The 17,217-nt window shown below is 46.2% G+C and overlaps 1 protein-coding gene across 9 annotated transcripts in view; it reads right to left on the bottom strand.

Moving 5' to 3' along the window:
- Positions 1 to 17,129, bottom strand: part of arhgap33 (Rho GTPase activating protein 33) — a 45,020-nt gene extending 27,891 nt beyond the window's left edge. For 5 of the 9 annotated variants that reach the window (XM_031576860.2, XM_031576861.2, XM_031576862.2 and 2 more), the window contains exons 1-2: positions 16,755 to 17,129; positions 2,430 to 2,498 (exon numbers count right to left, since the gene is read on the bottom strand). In XM_031576860.2, coding sequence (XP_031432720.1) covers positions 2,430 to 2,498; positions 16,755 to 16,806 — 121 coding nt within the window. In that variant the 5' untranslated portion in view covers positions 16,807 to 17,129. The other 4 variants (XM_031576864.2, XM_031576867.2, XM_031576869.2 and 1 more) reach the window with 3 other exon arrangements.
- Between the last annotated feature and the right edge of the window lie 88 nt (positions 17,130 to 17,217).

Raw genomic sequence — 17,217 nt, 5'->3', positions numbered from 1 at the left:
GTCTATGAGTGTGTGTGTCTGTGTGTGTGAAAAGTATGTGTGTGTGTGTGTGTGTGTGTGTGAGAGAGAGAGAGAGAAAAGCATTGAGAATGTGTGTGTGTGTGTGTGTGTGTGTGTGTGTGAGTGAGAGCAAGAGAGATATCGAGCAATCCACTGGTACTCCAGAGTATTCAGAGCAAGAACTATGACCTCATCCCCACATCATCTTGTCTCTCTGGCTTTCAGTGTCCACAACCGACTGCACACTTCTAGAGGCTCCTCTGCCGTCTGCATTGAAGCTTCGGACAACCTGGCCTACTATAATCCTCTCCTTCTGATCGCCATATGCCTAGACTGAGTTGAATGGACATGGGTGCCAATCCAACTGCTATCCAACACCTCCACGTCTAAAATCACCCCTCCCCTCCTCTACTCTCCTCTGCTCTGCTCTCCAGAGGAACAACTGAGCTGTCCGTGTTTGACTTGGTGGTGCTCTTATGCAAACCAACACCTGGCCGAGCGCACAGGAGGAAATTTACAGCAAACACTCCCTAATAGTCGGATGCCTGCAGCACCTGGTGACTAGCCTGTACCTGTAGGGGCTTTGGTAGAGCTGGGCTAAGCTAAGCTAAGCCACAGGGCTAGCACACATGTTAACAAAACAGAAATCCGGCCCCACTGTGTTACACACAAAACACTGTTATACACGGTGACAGTGTATAACAGTGACGTAGCACATAATACAAAATCAATTATATTTAATCAATCGTGATTACATCATCTATGTTTGGGGGAAAAAAACGTTGTTTTGGGACCAGCATGACTGCATATCTTTTCTACACATTCAACCCCTGCATGGCCATTGGCACGCATGGCCCTCCGATAAAGCCTTGATGGAGGCCGCCTCTTCCTGCTGCGACCCCACCCACTCCAGTAACTCCACACCTACTCGGCTGGTGAGGCCGGTTCGGGTTTCCAGCCGACAGACGGAGCGGGACAAAAGCCGACTGTAAACAGATCTGAACTGGACGACTCCACCGCCCCACGGCCCTCCACCACACACACACACCAGGGTGTTCTCCCTACACACACACACCAGCGTGTTCTCTCTACACAGGCAGCGATGTGATGAGATGTGCTGCTGCCGCTCAAAGACTCTACTCGCACCATGGATTACACCCTGCTTGAGAAACGTACAATCTAAAGCCTAAGCACATATGTAAAGAACACAATGCTCACAATGAGACGCCATATTACAGTACAGTAATGCTGTAATGCTAAACCTCCCTGCCCCACCATCATGTTTCTCCCTCTCTCCATCATTCACTCTCTCATTCAGTACTTGCAGTACCATCTTCCTCTTCCTGAACATGTCCGGGTCTTCAGCGGACGTCTCAAGACGCCTCTGTGTATGGAGGGGGGGGGGTAAGGGCTGGGGTGAGAGATTCAGATGTCAGTCAAGCGGCAGCCAAAACCTCCCCTCCATGCGTACGGGTCTGTCATCACCACCTCCGCTGGCCATTTCCTCCTCTGCTCTTCCTTGCCTTGCCCTGCCCATCCACCACGACCGGCTACTCTCACTGCCCTCCACACCGGACCGACCGGTAACCAGAGCTGCACTCACACACACACACGCGCACACACACACACACATGCACACAAACACACCCCTTGCACCTGTTGAATATTTCACAACCCCAAAAGCTGATCTGAACTCCAGGGTCACTGCCAGCATGCAGTCTCACGGCTCGTCAGCTGTTCTTGGGAGGCTGAGGCTGGTCATGTGACTTAAAAGCTTTCTTTTTGTGCTACGTGTGCAGTAGGGTTGTTTCTGCCTGGAAGGGATCAGGTGAGAATGGCAGCTCCCAAGGAATGGGTTCTTCCAGTTGATTAAGTGACCAGTGACAGTTGAACCACTCTTATATCACCTGTTCTGGTTAAACCTGTCAGCCTTGGGTTAGTTCCTCTTTCAAATACAAAAGGTCTAGGCTAGAACATCAGTGGAGTTCAACACTGAAACAGTCAGGTCCCAACCGTAAAATCACCAGTTCTCCTCAGGTCACAGAATGACAGTTGGGTCTCAGAACAGAAATGTGCTGCCTGACCGTAACACTAAGCTGCTTCTGAAACATCTTCACCAGAGCGGAAAACGAAAACACACTTATTTCACCACAGTTCCACGCTGACACAGACCAAAATAAATGATAACCAACAATAACCAACAAAAATAAACCAATGTGAAAGTAAAAAAAAAAAAAAACACAGCAACATGCATTTACTGTGCACATGCACACAGCGGACCATATAGACTCACATGCATACACGACACACAGAAAGTACACAGACCTAAAAATAACAAACAAACAGACCACTTGCAGTGCAAAAGGTATCACAATCAGACACACACAGATACACACATATATGGTACGGGGTAGAGAGAGGACACTTACCAGGCATGTCTGACAGGCTCAATGCTCGCACAAACATGGCGAATTTCCGAACCCACTGGGGTCCTGACACTTGACACAGGAAAAGGAAGATAAAGTCCATTTAATCTCACACCAATGTGAGTGTGGGAGAAGGTTTTTGTGTGTGAAAGTGTGTGTAATTTCCATGTATATACACATCAAGCATTTCAGATATCCCAGATGACAATAATTAAGTCAGACTTTTTTGTTTAAAATCCCAAATCTGATTAGAACGAAGTTCATGAGTTTCAAACTTACTGAGCAACACCAATAATAAGAATACATTTGTGGACCAAATGCTGGCAACAAGTTTAAGCTCTGCGAGTGCAAGTTTAGGCACTGGCAGTGATGTTTGGATGCAGCCTTAAACGGCAGAGCAGTTGGCAGTACTGGTGCCTGTAAGGGCAAAAAGTGACCGGGCGGCAAAAAGAGCCCGGGTGACGTAATATTGGCTTTCGAACGACTCTTGAGTGACAGTTGCTATATCAACGCTAGCATTACATAATCCGGACACTACCTAACCCGGGCACTTTTTGGCTATTTCGTTCGAAAGCCAATATTACCTCACCCGGGCTCTTTTTGGTATACAGTCATTTTTCACACTTTCTTTGTAGTTATTGAGGTAAACGAACACAGGTACATCTCTGTAGGGATCCTTTCCATGTTGTCAGACACTTATAATAACATTTATGAGCCTATGAGTCAGTGGCTAAAACAAGTGGTTCACTTTGATCTGCATGCTCGCTCCATATGATTCCATTGAACAGCGTTTTTGCGGCTGCCGGTTTTAGTGTTCTAACTCAATACTGGACCGATTTCGATCATTTGTCCCTAGTAAAAATTTGGACCGGAAAATATCTAAAAATAGGGCCCAGGTTGAAACGTTTCCCATTCCCTTTAGTAAATAGCCTACTAATAACCAAGTAGCCTATTAATACAATATATACATTGTGAGACCATGTTTATGTGCTGCCACCCGCATCAGTCTTAACAAGTTGGGAATCTTCTAAACAAAACATGATGAAGACATGTTCAACTGTTAAAATGAGACCGATTTTATGTTGGCCTTTCATAACATTTTCATATTGTTTCCGTTGCGATAATTAGTAAGTTGTATTTGTCTCTGTGAGTGTGGTTTCAGATGTGGTCTTCATTCACCAGCACCCTCTCCATACTACAATCTCACAAGGAAAAACAAAACCAGCTTATGTTTGCATGATGATGACAGAGATAATAAGTCATGATGACCACGATGCTGATGATGATGATGATACCACGCAGAGAGATCTTTGTGAGGCAAGCACAGAGGCCATACGAGTGTGTGAGAGTGAACGAGTGAGTGAGAGAGAGACCATGGAGGGTGTGTCATGCAAGCTGGCTGGGGGGCGGAGGCTGCCACAGACAACTGTGGCCCTGGGGACTAGATGGAGGTTGGAGGATGGGGGTGGAGGCGCCAGACAGGCACAAGTGTGATGGACTGAGTTTATGGTTTCATTTATACTGCCTCCCTTTCTCTTTCTCTCTCTCTCACTCACTCTCCCTCTTGTTCTCCCTCCCTCTCTCTCTCTCTCTCACTCTCCCTCTTGTTCTCCCTCCCTCTCTCTCGCTCTCTCTCTACCTCTTCTTCCTCTGCCCCACCCTTTCCGTCTTCCTCTCCCTCCTGCTGTCACTTTCTCTTCCACTCCTCCTCCTCTCCCTCTATCAGCTCATTCCTTCCCTTCACCTCTCGTCCAATTTTCTGCCCGTTTTATTGCCCTGTATGTTGACCAAACCGTCCGCCCAGCCCAATGTCATGAACTCTGGACTTGAAATTAATTCTGTGATTGATCTACAGAACTGGCAGCTCATTCAATTTGCATTCCAAGGCAAGAGTGGAAAAAGAATTGACTTGTGGAATGTAGAATTTAAACTAATTCCATTCCAAATTTTCTTTCCAAATGTAGAGGCAATAATACTTTAAACTAAAAACTATAGTGCCTAGAACAGTACACCTTATGTGGTCTAAACCATGGCCTTTTTCTACCTCCCAACTTGGGGAACCTGCTCTGGGTCTCCCCGGGGATGTTTCCAACCCTAACCCAGAGGGAACAGGGCAACCTCAGCGCATATCCGTGTGAAATCCTCTGGAATGGGGACTATTTGGCTGCTATGGGAACTGGGGCGGCCCTTGAAAGCTGCTGGCGGGTACTGGGTGTGTTTGTGTAGGGAGGCTTTCTCCGACTGTGGGAGAGCTGTGTGCTGCATTGCTCTGGGCTGGCCTGTGCTGGGATGGGCTGTCCAGAGCTCAGCTGTCCGCAGATGATCTGGGCGTCTGGGGATTCCAACCTCCCTAAGCAGCAGCCGTGAGTCACACAAGACAGCACTGACTAGGAACGGAGGTGGTGTGTTGCACAAAATTCACTCTAACAACAACAAGGTTCTTCAAAAGCTTCTGAAAGGTTAAAGTTTCTTGATAGATCCTTATCTATACAAGACAGCCTCTGTCGGTTCTGTTTGTTAGTGTTCTAAGGAGGGCCTTTGAAAGGTTAACCAACGGAGACAAGCTTAAGAAGGAAGACCTGTTAGGAGGTTCCAGATCTTCCCCTTGTCTTCTAAGACTGTTCAGAGAGCAGATTGGTCTATTCAACCATGGGAGAAAAATACAGTCTGTGACAACAACAACCAAAAAAACATATAACATTAATGTGGGAGTGCAAGTGGTTTCTGAGGGTTTAGATGGGTTTCCATGGTAACGCGGCAGCAGAGCTGGGTCAGAGGCAGCATCTGATGAAAGGGAAGTAGGAAGGCGAGCTGGACCGGGCAGCATTCTGCTGATACTGAAGGGTCCTTACTGAGGCTTTATATAGCAGAGCATGACTGCAGGGTCAGTCAGATCAGGCAGGAGGCATGTAGAGAGAGGGCTGCAGCAGTGGGGAGGAACTGTGTGTGTGTCTGTGTGTGTCTGTGTGTGTCTGTGTGTGTCTGTGTGTGTCTGTGTGTGTCTGTGTGTGTCTGTGTGTGTGTGTGTGTGTGTGTGTGTGTGTGTGTTTATATGCACAAAAGAAACATACACGTATTCGGTCAGTGCATGCAGAAGACCGTAATGAGCCATTTAAGGTTATTCACAGAAGATAGAATGCGTCTGCCTTTCCGCTGACCGTGAACTACGACTGTGAGTTTGTGCGTTACTGTGTGTGACACTTCAGTCAGTGCCGCTATGCCTGTAGGTATACAGCGGAAAGTGGGTCACAAATGCAAGTCCACGCGCAAACACACTACACTCACAACACTACATACACTAACACACACACACACTACATTCACAACACTACATACACTAACACACACACACTACACTCACAACACTACATACACTAACACACACACACAAACACACATAGAATCATTTTCTCTTCTTGTCCATCCCTTCTTTCAAGTCAGTAACTGCATTTGCCTTGTCAAATCGGCAGAGAGGAGAGTCAAGGAACAGTAATAATGCAGCCAACCCTTCCATGGCTCCTTCCTCTGCCACATGGAATTACTCTTCTTCCCACACATGCCCACATAAGCAACCAAGTCATGGCTTAGTAAGCTCACCCACATCGGCTTAGTAGGTGTACTGTTGTGGTGTGGAACACACACACACACACACACACACACACACACACACACACACACACACACACACACACACACACACACACACACACACACACACACACACACACGACCATTGGCTACCCCCAATGCATCATCCTCCAACAACTAAACTCACTGTCCACTCTCTCTTGCCAATCTCGCGAACACAAATCCTTGAAGTCCATTATTATTATTGTTTTCTTCCTTTCTCCCTCCCTCCCTCCGCCTCTCTTTTTCTCAGCAGGTGTTCCCAATCTGACCTCAAAACAAGACAATGGCGTGGCGGCAAACTCACTCAAGCAGAAGACAGGGGTTGTCCATTGTCCATTGTCTTTACTAACCCTCCATTAGAGACAATGAGGGGGTGAGGAGTCTTGCTCTTCCCAGTCTTCACATCGCACACACCAGTCTCAGACAAGGGTAGTGTGTTAGCTGGAGAGGAGCTGTTCATCGAGCAAGTTGTCCTTGGCACTTTATGAGACGTACAAAGTTTTTGGGTCGGCGTCCCACATACACATACGGGTCTGAGTGCCCATGAGGACCTGGGCTCAGGTCTGGCTCAGGTCTGGCCCAGGTCCGGCTCAGGTCAGTTCTCTAATTCCTACTCCCCATCGCTCTCCCACTCATTTCTTGTCCGCTACCAACTGTGCTATCTAGATAAAAGGCTAGGAGAATGCCCCCAAAGTAAACAGTAAAGTAGCTGATAGTGTTCAGTGGACTAGCATTTGCAAAGTTAGTCAGGTACTGAGACAAGATTGGGTAAAGATGCATTGCTGTGGTTTCTCTGTTCTGCCTCTGGGTGCATGCGGGAAAGAAAACGGTCCCTCCTCCATTCTTTCCCTTTATCTACCTCTCTTTCTCTCTCTCTGTGAGGGTAAAGAATGGGTTCAAAGGCTGCTCTTTCATGCTTACTCCATCCCTCTCTAAGGACTGTATAATGGACATGTCAGCTCTCTCTCTTCCCCTGTCTTTCTTCTGGGAGTTGAAGGAGGAAATAATGATGGGAAAGGGGGAGCCTCTGGACGGGAATGATGGTGTGTGTGTGTGTGTGTGTGTGTGTGTGTGTGTGTGTGTGTGTGTGTATGTTGGGGTTGGCTAAGGCTATTCAGGAGTGTCTGTGTGACATATGGATCACAAGCAGTGGTCATACTGCACGACTGTCACTGTAGTGGTCATACTGCACGACTGTCACTTCAAGGCCACATGTTGGCTCCACAATATGGTTATGATGACCATTGGCAACCCGTAAGAGTATGTCTGTTTTGCGTGTGTGAGTTTGGTGGAAGAAGACATTTAGTCTTATAAATGACGACGAGGACGCACATGTCAGGACTGTGCCAGTGGGTAAGGGTGTGTGTGTGTTGGGTCCTTACACTAAGGGTTTGAAATGTTGACAGCCAAAACTGAAAAAGTTCTCATTCAGAAGCTCTCATTCAGATATCCAAACACTGCAACCCTGGTGAATGTGCCAAAATGTGCAGGTCCCTTGTTACTGGAGCAAAGAGGCTATACATCATCATGGGAGAAATCATTAGCACAACAAAAGTGGTGGGAGAGGAGGAACAACATGAGCTTCAGAGCTCAGGGTTGATGGTATGGGGCCGTTCCTTGTTATTCAGCAATCTCCGTCTCTGTACCCTAATGGGCGGGGGTGCTTCCTTTCCTACAACCCCCCCTTTCAAGGCATCCCTGTGCTTATTTCTTGTGTGTGTGTGTGTGTGTCGTTTGGGAGCCCCCCCTCCTGCCCTACGACCTTTCAGAGAACAAAACAGGCCTTGGCCTTCCCATTCAGCCATGGCTTCCAAATGCTCTTGCCTCCTAGGCCACCCCCTTCTCCTTCCAAACGCACCGCCCCCCCAAAACCCCAAGTGAAAAACCACGTCCAACCCCCAACCCTTCCAAAAGAAACTCTTTCATAGTCAGGCAGCTTCCTGCTTTCCCTGGCCCTCTCCCTCTCCTCTCTCTGTGCTTCTTCAGGCTAGTGTGGCACGCAACATCTCCAATGATGCAACAGCTCTTCACCATCCCACCCCCCCACCCCCCCAAACCCCCGATTACCTCCACCCAACCCCTAGCCAGGGAAAGTCTAGCCAGGAAAGGAGTTGGGTGAAGGTGGGATACTGGGTGTGGTGTTGGTGTTTGGTGGTGGTTTGGGATTGTATATGAGAGCAAGGTCACTTTTATCATGAGCATTCCTGGAGAGTCTCTTGGAAACTAGGCTCCCCCCCCCCCCTCGCTGAGTGCTCTGTCCCCTTTCTTTGGAGCGGCAGGAAAGGGGTAGAGTCGCACACAGCATACTAAACACCATCCTCTCAACCCATCTGCAGGCATGAGAGACAGAGAGGGAGAGGAAGAGAGAGAGAGAGAGAGAGAGAGAGAGAATATAGGCTAGAGGATCAGAGGATAAAGTGGATAGGAATGGGAGTGAAGAAAGGAGAGAGCAACGGAAATAGAAAGTGAAGACTGAAAGTGATTAGAGATGAAAATTAAGGATTTGGCAGAAGGCACAAGTTTTGCGAGGTGCATTGAGAGTTAGCCACGGGTGAGAGTGTGTGCGTTTATAAGGCGGGCCAACTGGGCATTTGTGTTGGTATTGAGCATTCTGGGCATGGGATCAAAGCAGACACTTCTATAGGACCTTGGTGCTAAAGGTGGTCTATTTTTCTCTTTCACTTGTTGAAAGTGAAAAAATGATGAGGAGACACACAAGGGAGTGCTTGGTAGTAAATAGATTCAGAAGAACCTAAACAAATCAAACAAGGCCCATATAAGGGCATAAAGCATATGGGGCGAGAGCCACTGAACTGGTTGGAGATAAATGCTAACGCTAACGCTACAGGACAGACTCTATGGTGGGGAAGTAGGGCGACGGTGCAGTGTGCCAGGGCTTGCCTGTCTTCATCAGTGACTTGGGCTAAGCGTTAGCTGCCAGGATATGAATCATGACACACAACGCTGACAGTCACGCAAACCAAGAAATAAGAGACAGGTTGAACCACAAAACAAAATGCACACTGGGGAGGAGAAAGGCAAAGGATTGAATTTAACAAACAAACTCTAACAAGCTGAGGCAAACCACAGGTGCTTCCGTATAAAATGATTGGTGGATGTAGCCATAAGAGGAAGAGGGATGCTGTTTTAATAAGCTTGATAAAGAGAGAGGCTGGAGAGACACTGACAAAAGACAGAAAAAAGACAAGGAAAGAGCAGAAGCGAGGGAAGGACGGACTCACGCTTGAAAAGAGGACAAGAGAGAGATAGGAGAGACTGTCAGAATTAGAAATAAAAGAGAAGAAACTGAGAGGCAGGAGAGAGGGAGAGTGCTGAAGGAGGACACAAACTGTCTGTCACTGTCTGAGTGAGAGTCAGGTTGCGAGAGAGAGAGAGACAGAGAGATAGAGGAGACAGAAGGGTGTGGCGCTCGTTGGCCGTTGGCTGGCTACGAAGCGAGGAGATGATGAGGGGTGACGGGGCGTGAGGATGGGGCCCTTTTTTCCTAAATCTGCCCCTGCAGTGCTTGGGGCTGGCCATTGCCCTCAGGGGCAACGCCGCCAGGGGCCACGGGGGCAAAGCTTAATCTGGGAAAGGGGTCAGACGACCGGCTGGGCAAGACATGGACACTCTCCCTGAAGTGTCTACCAAAACTCTATCTTCGATTCCTTCAGCATCTTTAAATCTCGTACGGCTTGTACAGGCGGTGTGCTCCTTCGTTTTCAATCATGTTAACCAAACAGGCTCTTCAACAATGGCAGGAGCAACATTATTACTTGCCACTGTATTGTAAAATTTTAGATGTAGCATCCAGTGATGAATGTTGATGGAGTCATATCTAGGAAGCACTATGGAGTAGTTCAGCCTGAGGACAGTGAAGGCCCTGAGGCTGAATCTGTGCTACTCCCCCTGTAGCCTTTTGCTGACTCGGCTCAAGCTTCTGATTATGGCGAAGTCTGCCTGGGTAACTCAGTTTGTGGATTCTGGGCCACTCGATCAGTCAAACTGCAAGATCTGAGAGACATTTCAGGGTCAGCTGACTGTGACTCCACTCTGCACATACCAGCAGCATGAATCATCCCACTGTGGTTAAGCGGCTCGAGATGATGCTGCAACTCTGCAGTTAGGCTAACGCTCATTGTCCGGCTAAAGTTCAGAGTCAGGACCTAAGCCGGCATATGAGAACCGCTCATCCTGGGAACATAAAAGGAGGAAGGCACAGTTATAATTTGTGTAATAACATCTTGGTGAGGAAAAATGTCCACTCATTCTTGAGATCTTGAGAAAATACACCATGGAGTACATAAAAGGATTGGTTGGGATTACCAAAGCACTTTTCCACTCGGGCAAAGAAAATGCTTGATGCGGTGTGCATTGAGTTCAACCCAAGAAACGTAAAAAAAATGTCCAGGATAGACAAGCTAGGTAAAGCTATCTTTGCCATGAAAATGGATTGTCTGAAGAAAAGCAGGAATTATTGTGCAAGAACAGCTGGCAGATAGTTCAGAGATGAAGATTTGCAAACATGCCATTGTTTCCTGTGAGGTGCTGTTGGCCTGGAGATCTTATGAAGTCAAGTGCATGGCAACCATTTGATTCCCACTCTGCGCCTCCACTCCTGCGCCTCCACTCCTGCTCCTCCACTCCTGCTCCTCCACTACTGCTCCTCCACTCCTGCTCCTGCTCCTCCACTACTGCGCCTCCACTACTGCTCCTCCACTCCTGCTCCTCCACTCCTGCTCCTCCACTCCTGCTCCTCCACTACTGCTCCTCCACTACTGCTCCTCCACTACTGCTCCTCCGCTCCTGCTCCTCCGCTCCTGCTCCTCCGCTCCTGCGCCTCCGCTACTGCTCCTCCGCTACTGCTCCTCCACTACTGCTCCTCCACTCCTGCTCCTCCACTACTGCGCCTCCACTCCTGCGCCTCCACTACTGCGCCTCCACTACTGCTCCTCCACTACTGCTCCTCCACTACTGCTCCTCCACTCCTGCTCCTCCACTCCTGCTCCTCCACTACTGCGCCTCCACTCCTCTAGTGATGTAGGCTACTGCTTGGATGAAAACGTTCCTGGCTCGACCACACGCGTAGGAGCAGCTCTACACACGACATCATGTGCGGCACCCTCTGCCGTGATGGACTGACTACAGACAAGTGGAGAATTTTCCCTACCTAGTTCATTCCTTACGTTGGCAAATTCAAGGTACAAGAAGGCAAAAAAACTCTTGAACTGCACTATGCAATATCACAAAAGCATCAAGTTACGTGTTCTAAATCTAGAGAGAGGGAGGAAATGACTGTGTTGAGTTCAGATGTATGAAGGTGTGCATACGAGCGTGTGTGTTCCTCATACTAACCAACTTACAAATTGCGGCCAACATCATGAGCAGCCAATGACATCTGAGAATGTTTGGACTTATTTTTAGGGGGTTAGGCTATTTGTCAATACGTTTTTTTATATTTCACAATGATGTCAATATAAAAGCACCTTACAGCATCTCATGGGAATAGCAAAAATACACCATAAAAAATGAAAGCCTCGTTCATTAAAAAAGAGTCTTCTTTAAACAATTTTGTATTGCTTCAAGGTGGATTATTCATTAACTGCTATTAGACTTTAAAAACAGCTCGTGGTTTTCTTTACTCTGGATTGACAACTTTATCGTTGTGCTGCCAAACCTTCTGCTTGACTCTCTGACCGCCCCCTTGGAAGGGTTTTACTCCGGTCCCTATGGAGACAGGCTCGTGCCATCCTATCACCTCACAGGATCAGGGAACGGTAAACAGGAAGTGGGAAATAGGCAGATGAAACCAGACGGACCTGCTCTGGCCACAAGCTCTCTGTCTCTCTCCTGCTTTCCCTCGCTCTCATCTAGCCATCCATATTTTTCCCTCATCTCTTCTTTTTTGTGATACCGTCAGTCTCTTCTCTTTCTTCGTCTCTTTCTCTCCCCCTCTGTTTTATATTCTATATACATAATTGCAGCCAAGCAAGAGGCAGCTGAGCACGATGAGGAGGAGGAGGAGGAGGAGGAGATTGCATAACAGACAGAGCTGGACCTGACACAAACCACAGGCTTCCTGTGATGTGGCTTGCATGAGTGCATATTGCGCTGCCTATATATGCATCTGTGTGTGTTTGTCTGTATGTCTCGATTAATAGGCTATATCTGCCTGTGAGTGTTTCAGTGTGCAGGTGTGTGTCTACGTTCACTGTACAGTCAGAAGAAGATTATTACCATCACTTTCCCAAGCCTCTCCTAAAGAATGGTCTTCTATCCTGTGGGGAGAGGCTCAGTACTTAAAGCCACAGCTGGGACTTGTCCTTAACATAAGCAATAATGAGGGCTGCACTCAACCAACGTGATTACGAGGCCCACTCAAACGCAAATGGACCATTTGTCACTTAAGACTAAAACAGCCTGATAGCCTACAGAAATGAACAGCTGATGGCCAGTAATGACTAGACCTAGCATTTACTACTATCTAAACTCAGTAAAGTGCAAGGGTAACAGTTGAAAAACACACAAGTCCACTAGACAAGGCTTAAAAGGCTGGTCAATAACTATATTAATCTTTTTAAGTGTAGATGGATTCAAGGATCCGTTTAAAAAAAAAAAAATTTAGTCCTAGACTAGGTTTGGCCATGTTGTTCTTAGAGAACCATTTCCCTTTGCACCTCAGAGCAACATTAATCATGGTGAGTGAATATAAATGAGGAGCCAAGTGCACAAAGTAACATCACTTACACAAATTAAGAGACTCATTACTCTACATTCCACTCAGCTGAGTATTGATTTCCTTTAACATTTCTGCCAGAAGAAACAGGTAAAAATAGCAAAAGGCAAATTCCAGTATGGCCTCACTACTGACAACAAAATACATGGAAGTGGAAAATGACAGGCACAATCATTTGTGCCTGAGTGCGCACATACACATACACCTGCACACACACACACACACACTCTCTCAAGCCAGACAGTGAAATGATGCTGTGTTAGTAATTAAACACCTCAGTCAGCCACTTGCTGCTGCCATGACAGCGCGTCTCATCCTTAAGAAGCTTGGCAATGCTAAGTCACACCAGCTGGAGCCAGAATTAGACAACGTCAAGTAACTGGGGGAAGAGAGAGTGCAGATTATGACATGGCCTCAGTTTTCCAAAAGCACACTACAGCAAGAATCATTGTTCGGCTTAATGATGAAGCTTGTTTGGAATACTCGTTGACACTACGCTGCAGTGCTGAATACTCTTTGGTACTGACTGCAGGTTATGGTGGAAGGGACAGAGAAACCATCCCATATCTAGAACATGTCTGGACATTATAATGAAGACATGTCTGAAGGAAATGAGCGCTCTTGATTTGGTTACCTTGTTATAACAAAACACTGCCTGGTCTGTCCAAGAGTAATAACACATGTAGGCCTATTTAAAAGGTTTTTACAGTCATTTTAAAAAGAGCCTTTACAGGTTAAACTTTAGTTTACCTTTTAAAATGGCTGAGTACAATGACCAGTCACAGGGTGCAGTGGGAAAACATGACTGTATTTGTCTCTGAGCTCAGGCGAGAGGCTGCATAGTCTCGGCACCTTAGGCAGCAGCTTTAAGCAGGTGAGTGTTTGGTGATCACTGGAAGCATGACTAATCAGAATACCAAGAAAAAACAAGATTGCTCACGATCACCTTTAGGCAGAAGGGTGGACCAATAAGACAGACACATGCCTTTGCCTCATGTTCTATCCAAAAGAGCACAACATTAAGAAACACAACACAAAATAAACACAAATTGTACTACACAGCTGGCTATATCCACACACGTATTCCTCAAGACTCAAGAGCAATGAATAACAAAATGCTTTGGTTACATTTTGGTTGAGTATTAAGCTAAATGTCTTAGTGCCTGCTGCTAACTCACTTTCCTACATCTGCATAATGGTAATAAAAAACATGTGCTCAGCTGATGAGGCCATCTGATGTGTTCTTTTCAGTGGGACCAGCCTTATAGGCTAGATCTGTTTGTCTAGTGAACCGTTTCCATCCCTTCCACCTGTCTATGGCAACCATGCCCTGGGCAAACACTGGGAACAGGAAATGCACACAGCATGGCAGTAGCCTTAATATATCTAATTAAATCCACAAGATTGAATGCAGCATCATTGTGCTTAACAGAGCATCAGTTCTTTTGAAGCCTGAGCCTGTGAATTGAGTACCATCGGTACTAACACAAGTTACACTCTTGTGGTAGGCTACACCACAGCATTCTTAACAAGGCAAAAGTAGCATATGATTAATTTACAGGTAGTCATACTGAGGAAGAAAAACGATGACTCCCAAATGGGTGAGGTAAACAAAGTTTCAAGCATACTATTCCAGAACGTTCAACGTTATTATGGGATGTTCTCCTATTATGATGGGATGCCATTATCTGTGATTATGTGTACAAGACACCACCTTTCTTCCTTAAGATTATACAGTAGCTGTCATGTGAAATACTTTCATTATCTACATGTCCACAACCTTTATTACAACAGGATACTACTGTCAACACACCACTCCACGCCACATGAATGACCGAAGGCGCGCTATGCAAACAATGGTGATGATCGTAACGGCTGGGACAGATGAGTAGGCTACATGATGATTGCAACAGACAGCCGACGTCGATTTAAAAAAAAAAAAGAACTCATACCAGGTGTATACGTGCAGCAAAGTTGCGCATAGCCGCGTTCAAACGTCAAAGTAAAGACAAGCACCCCACTAAAATCTACATAGATCATCTTGGACATACAGGCTGCAACAACGCCTTTCATTCGCGCGTGAAGGGAGGGGCATGGTGTGTATGAGATGTTTGATCGTAAACTGGATAGTTTACTCCAGTGATAACGTTCATTGAGATAACTACATTGTTTAGATATATAGGAACAATGCGTTCGTCCAAGTAATACGATTTCAACGACCCATTACCAGAGGTGGTCAGTGTTCATGTAGCTCATGGCAACAAGGGACAGCAGCATCTAGGAAGGCGCAGTTGGCTGTCCAAGCCTAACGATACGTTGTTTAAGCCAAATGCAAAACTGTGCTTGGCAACGGAATTAGCGATAGCTAGCTAGTTAAGGTTACCATAATCCGGACTAGTCAAGTTGGTTGACTCCATAAAAGTGGGTTAACACAACTATGTCCAACATTAATGAATACGTCTGCACTGAAACGAATTTTATGGTGAAGAAGTAGCTCATGGTAGCGATAGACCACACAACTCACCACCATTCCGATATCCAGGTTCGGGGGATGAGATTGGGGTTTGGAGAACTCCGTCTTCAAATCTCTTCCAGTTCCCAGTTTATCTTAGCAATTACCCTCGACGCCTCCTCGGTTTCGTGTTGTGCTTGCCGCTAGAATCTTTGGCGATTGTTCTCACATTGTTAATGTTCCAATGATGGTGGAAATCTGGTGAGTGACAATTATCTACCAGCCAACTCCGAAACAAGGGGATCGCTCTGCTGACTACCCCTTGAGGAGAAGCAGGGAGGAGGAGGGACGCAGATAAAAAGGGGGTGGCTTGTTCAGTTGTTAGGTTAACACGTTCCCATTCATCGGCTCACATACCCTCTCAAACTTGTCCACATTGCTTCCAAGTGGCTCGAGACGCTATGTACGTAAGCGCTAGAACAGACGTTCAAGCACATTTAATCCATCACAGGTTTCCTCATTTCCATCGTGGCGTCTTCGCCCTCCATGTGCAGCCTTCAGATGAGCCATCCTCAACAACGTTCTCAACCTCATCACTGTTTAAACGAGAATCATCTGGGCGCTTTCGCCATTACCAACGCGTAGTGTGGGGAAACAAGTAATTTAAGGGTCACTAAGCGCTATGAGAATTGTGCTATGATATTAGAATGATCTGCCTCGTCACCTAATGTATTTGCCAAAAGAAGGTGTAATCATCCTATGACAAGGAGTCGGCTACGGCTTATTGTAATGTTATACTTCTCTATGCAACTCCCCTATTTTAACATGAACGCACCCATTGAGGTGCCCCCGCTGGACAAAAGGTATAGAAAAACATGGGGAAGCACGCAGACGTGGGGTAATAGCAGCGCTGTTTCAAAGTCGTCCCTGCATACACACAGAACATCACGTCGGCACAAAGAAAATAAGGTTCAGCTAGATGCTAGCTTTTAACCGGCTTAATGACTACGCAAGTTTAAGTATCGTTTGTTTTACATTTCTTATTTTCAAATCGTTGCGATGCTCTTATCTATTTATTATGTTATCCGGTCCACCATCCTATTGCTTTCCTAGACATCCCCTAATCCATAATACGGTTTAACGCGTCGAGATCTGTCAGAGGATCTTACTAGTGTAGCACATGAAAGCCTACACTGGCCTTAAAAACTGCCATCTCACTGCAATCATTTGACAGTCGGATACATAATCTAGAGCAAATGAGTATACAGTAACCGGAGACCTTTATAAGTACATTTATTGCTAGACCAATGATGACCTATGATTTATATTCATGTTTACTGAGTTAGGACTCTCAGTGACTGTTTCTTTAATGTATTTCCCAAGCAAATTAGCAATAACTTTAATAATCTATGTAGACTGTCAATTCAGTAGCCTAATTTAAATCCTAATTAGGCTAGATCAGTTTTAGGCCTTCGTCCGGAATAAAATAATAAAAATCAATGCAACCTACCCGTGTCCCGTCTCTGCATGACTGAGTGTTCGAGTGTTAGTGGGCTACACATTGGGAACTCTATTTAAAGAAGTAGGCTAGTTGAATCAGACAAAAGAAGAAGTTATTTTGCAGAGTGCATGTACTGGGTTGACAGGGATGTGCACACTTACACGAAAACAAGGAAACGAGAATGTTCTAATCTGTGGAATTTGTCTTCTCAAAAACAAGCTTACTGTTGATAACTGTTTTATTCGTATTTGGAAATTAAGTAGGGCGACACGAATTCATGAAGCGAGCAAGCAAAATAATTAAATTCAAATCCCTTAAAGACTCAGGCCTACATGCCAGCCATCGAACCGAAATCAAGGGATGCTTTCGGCATGCTGGCAACAGTCTGCGGGCCATGATCGTATTTTATAGAACACAATAGAACAGCAGCGCCACCTACTGTTGATTTCCAGAACTAAAAGTACTAAAACTG

This window comes from Clupea harengus, chromosome 11, assembly GCF_900700415.2.
Source record: "Clupea harengus chromosome 11, Ch_v2.0.2, whole genome shotgun sequence".
NCBI lineage: Eukaryota > Metazoa > Chordata > Actinopteri > Clupeiformes > Clupeidae > Clupea > Clupea harengus.
Note: the sequence above shows the minus strand (reverse complement) of the source record. Positions and strands in the feature narration are given on the sequence as shown.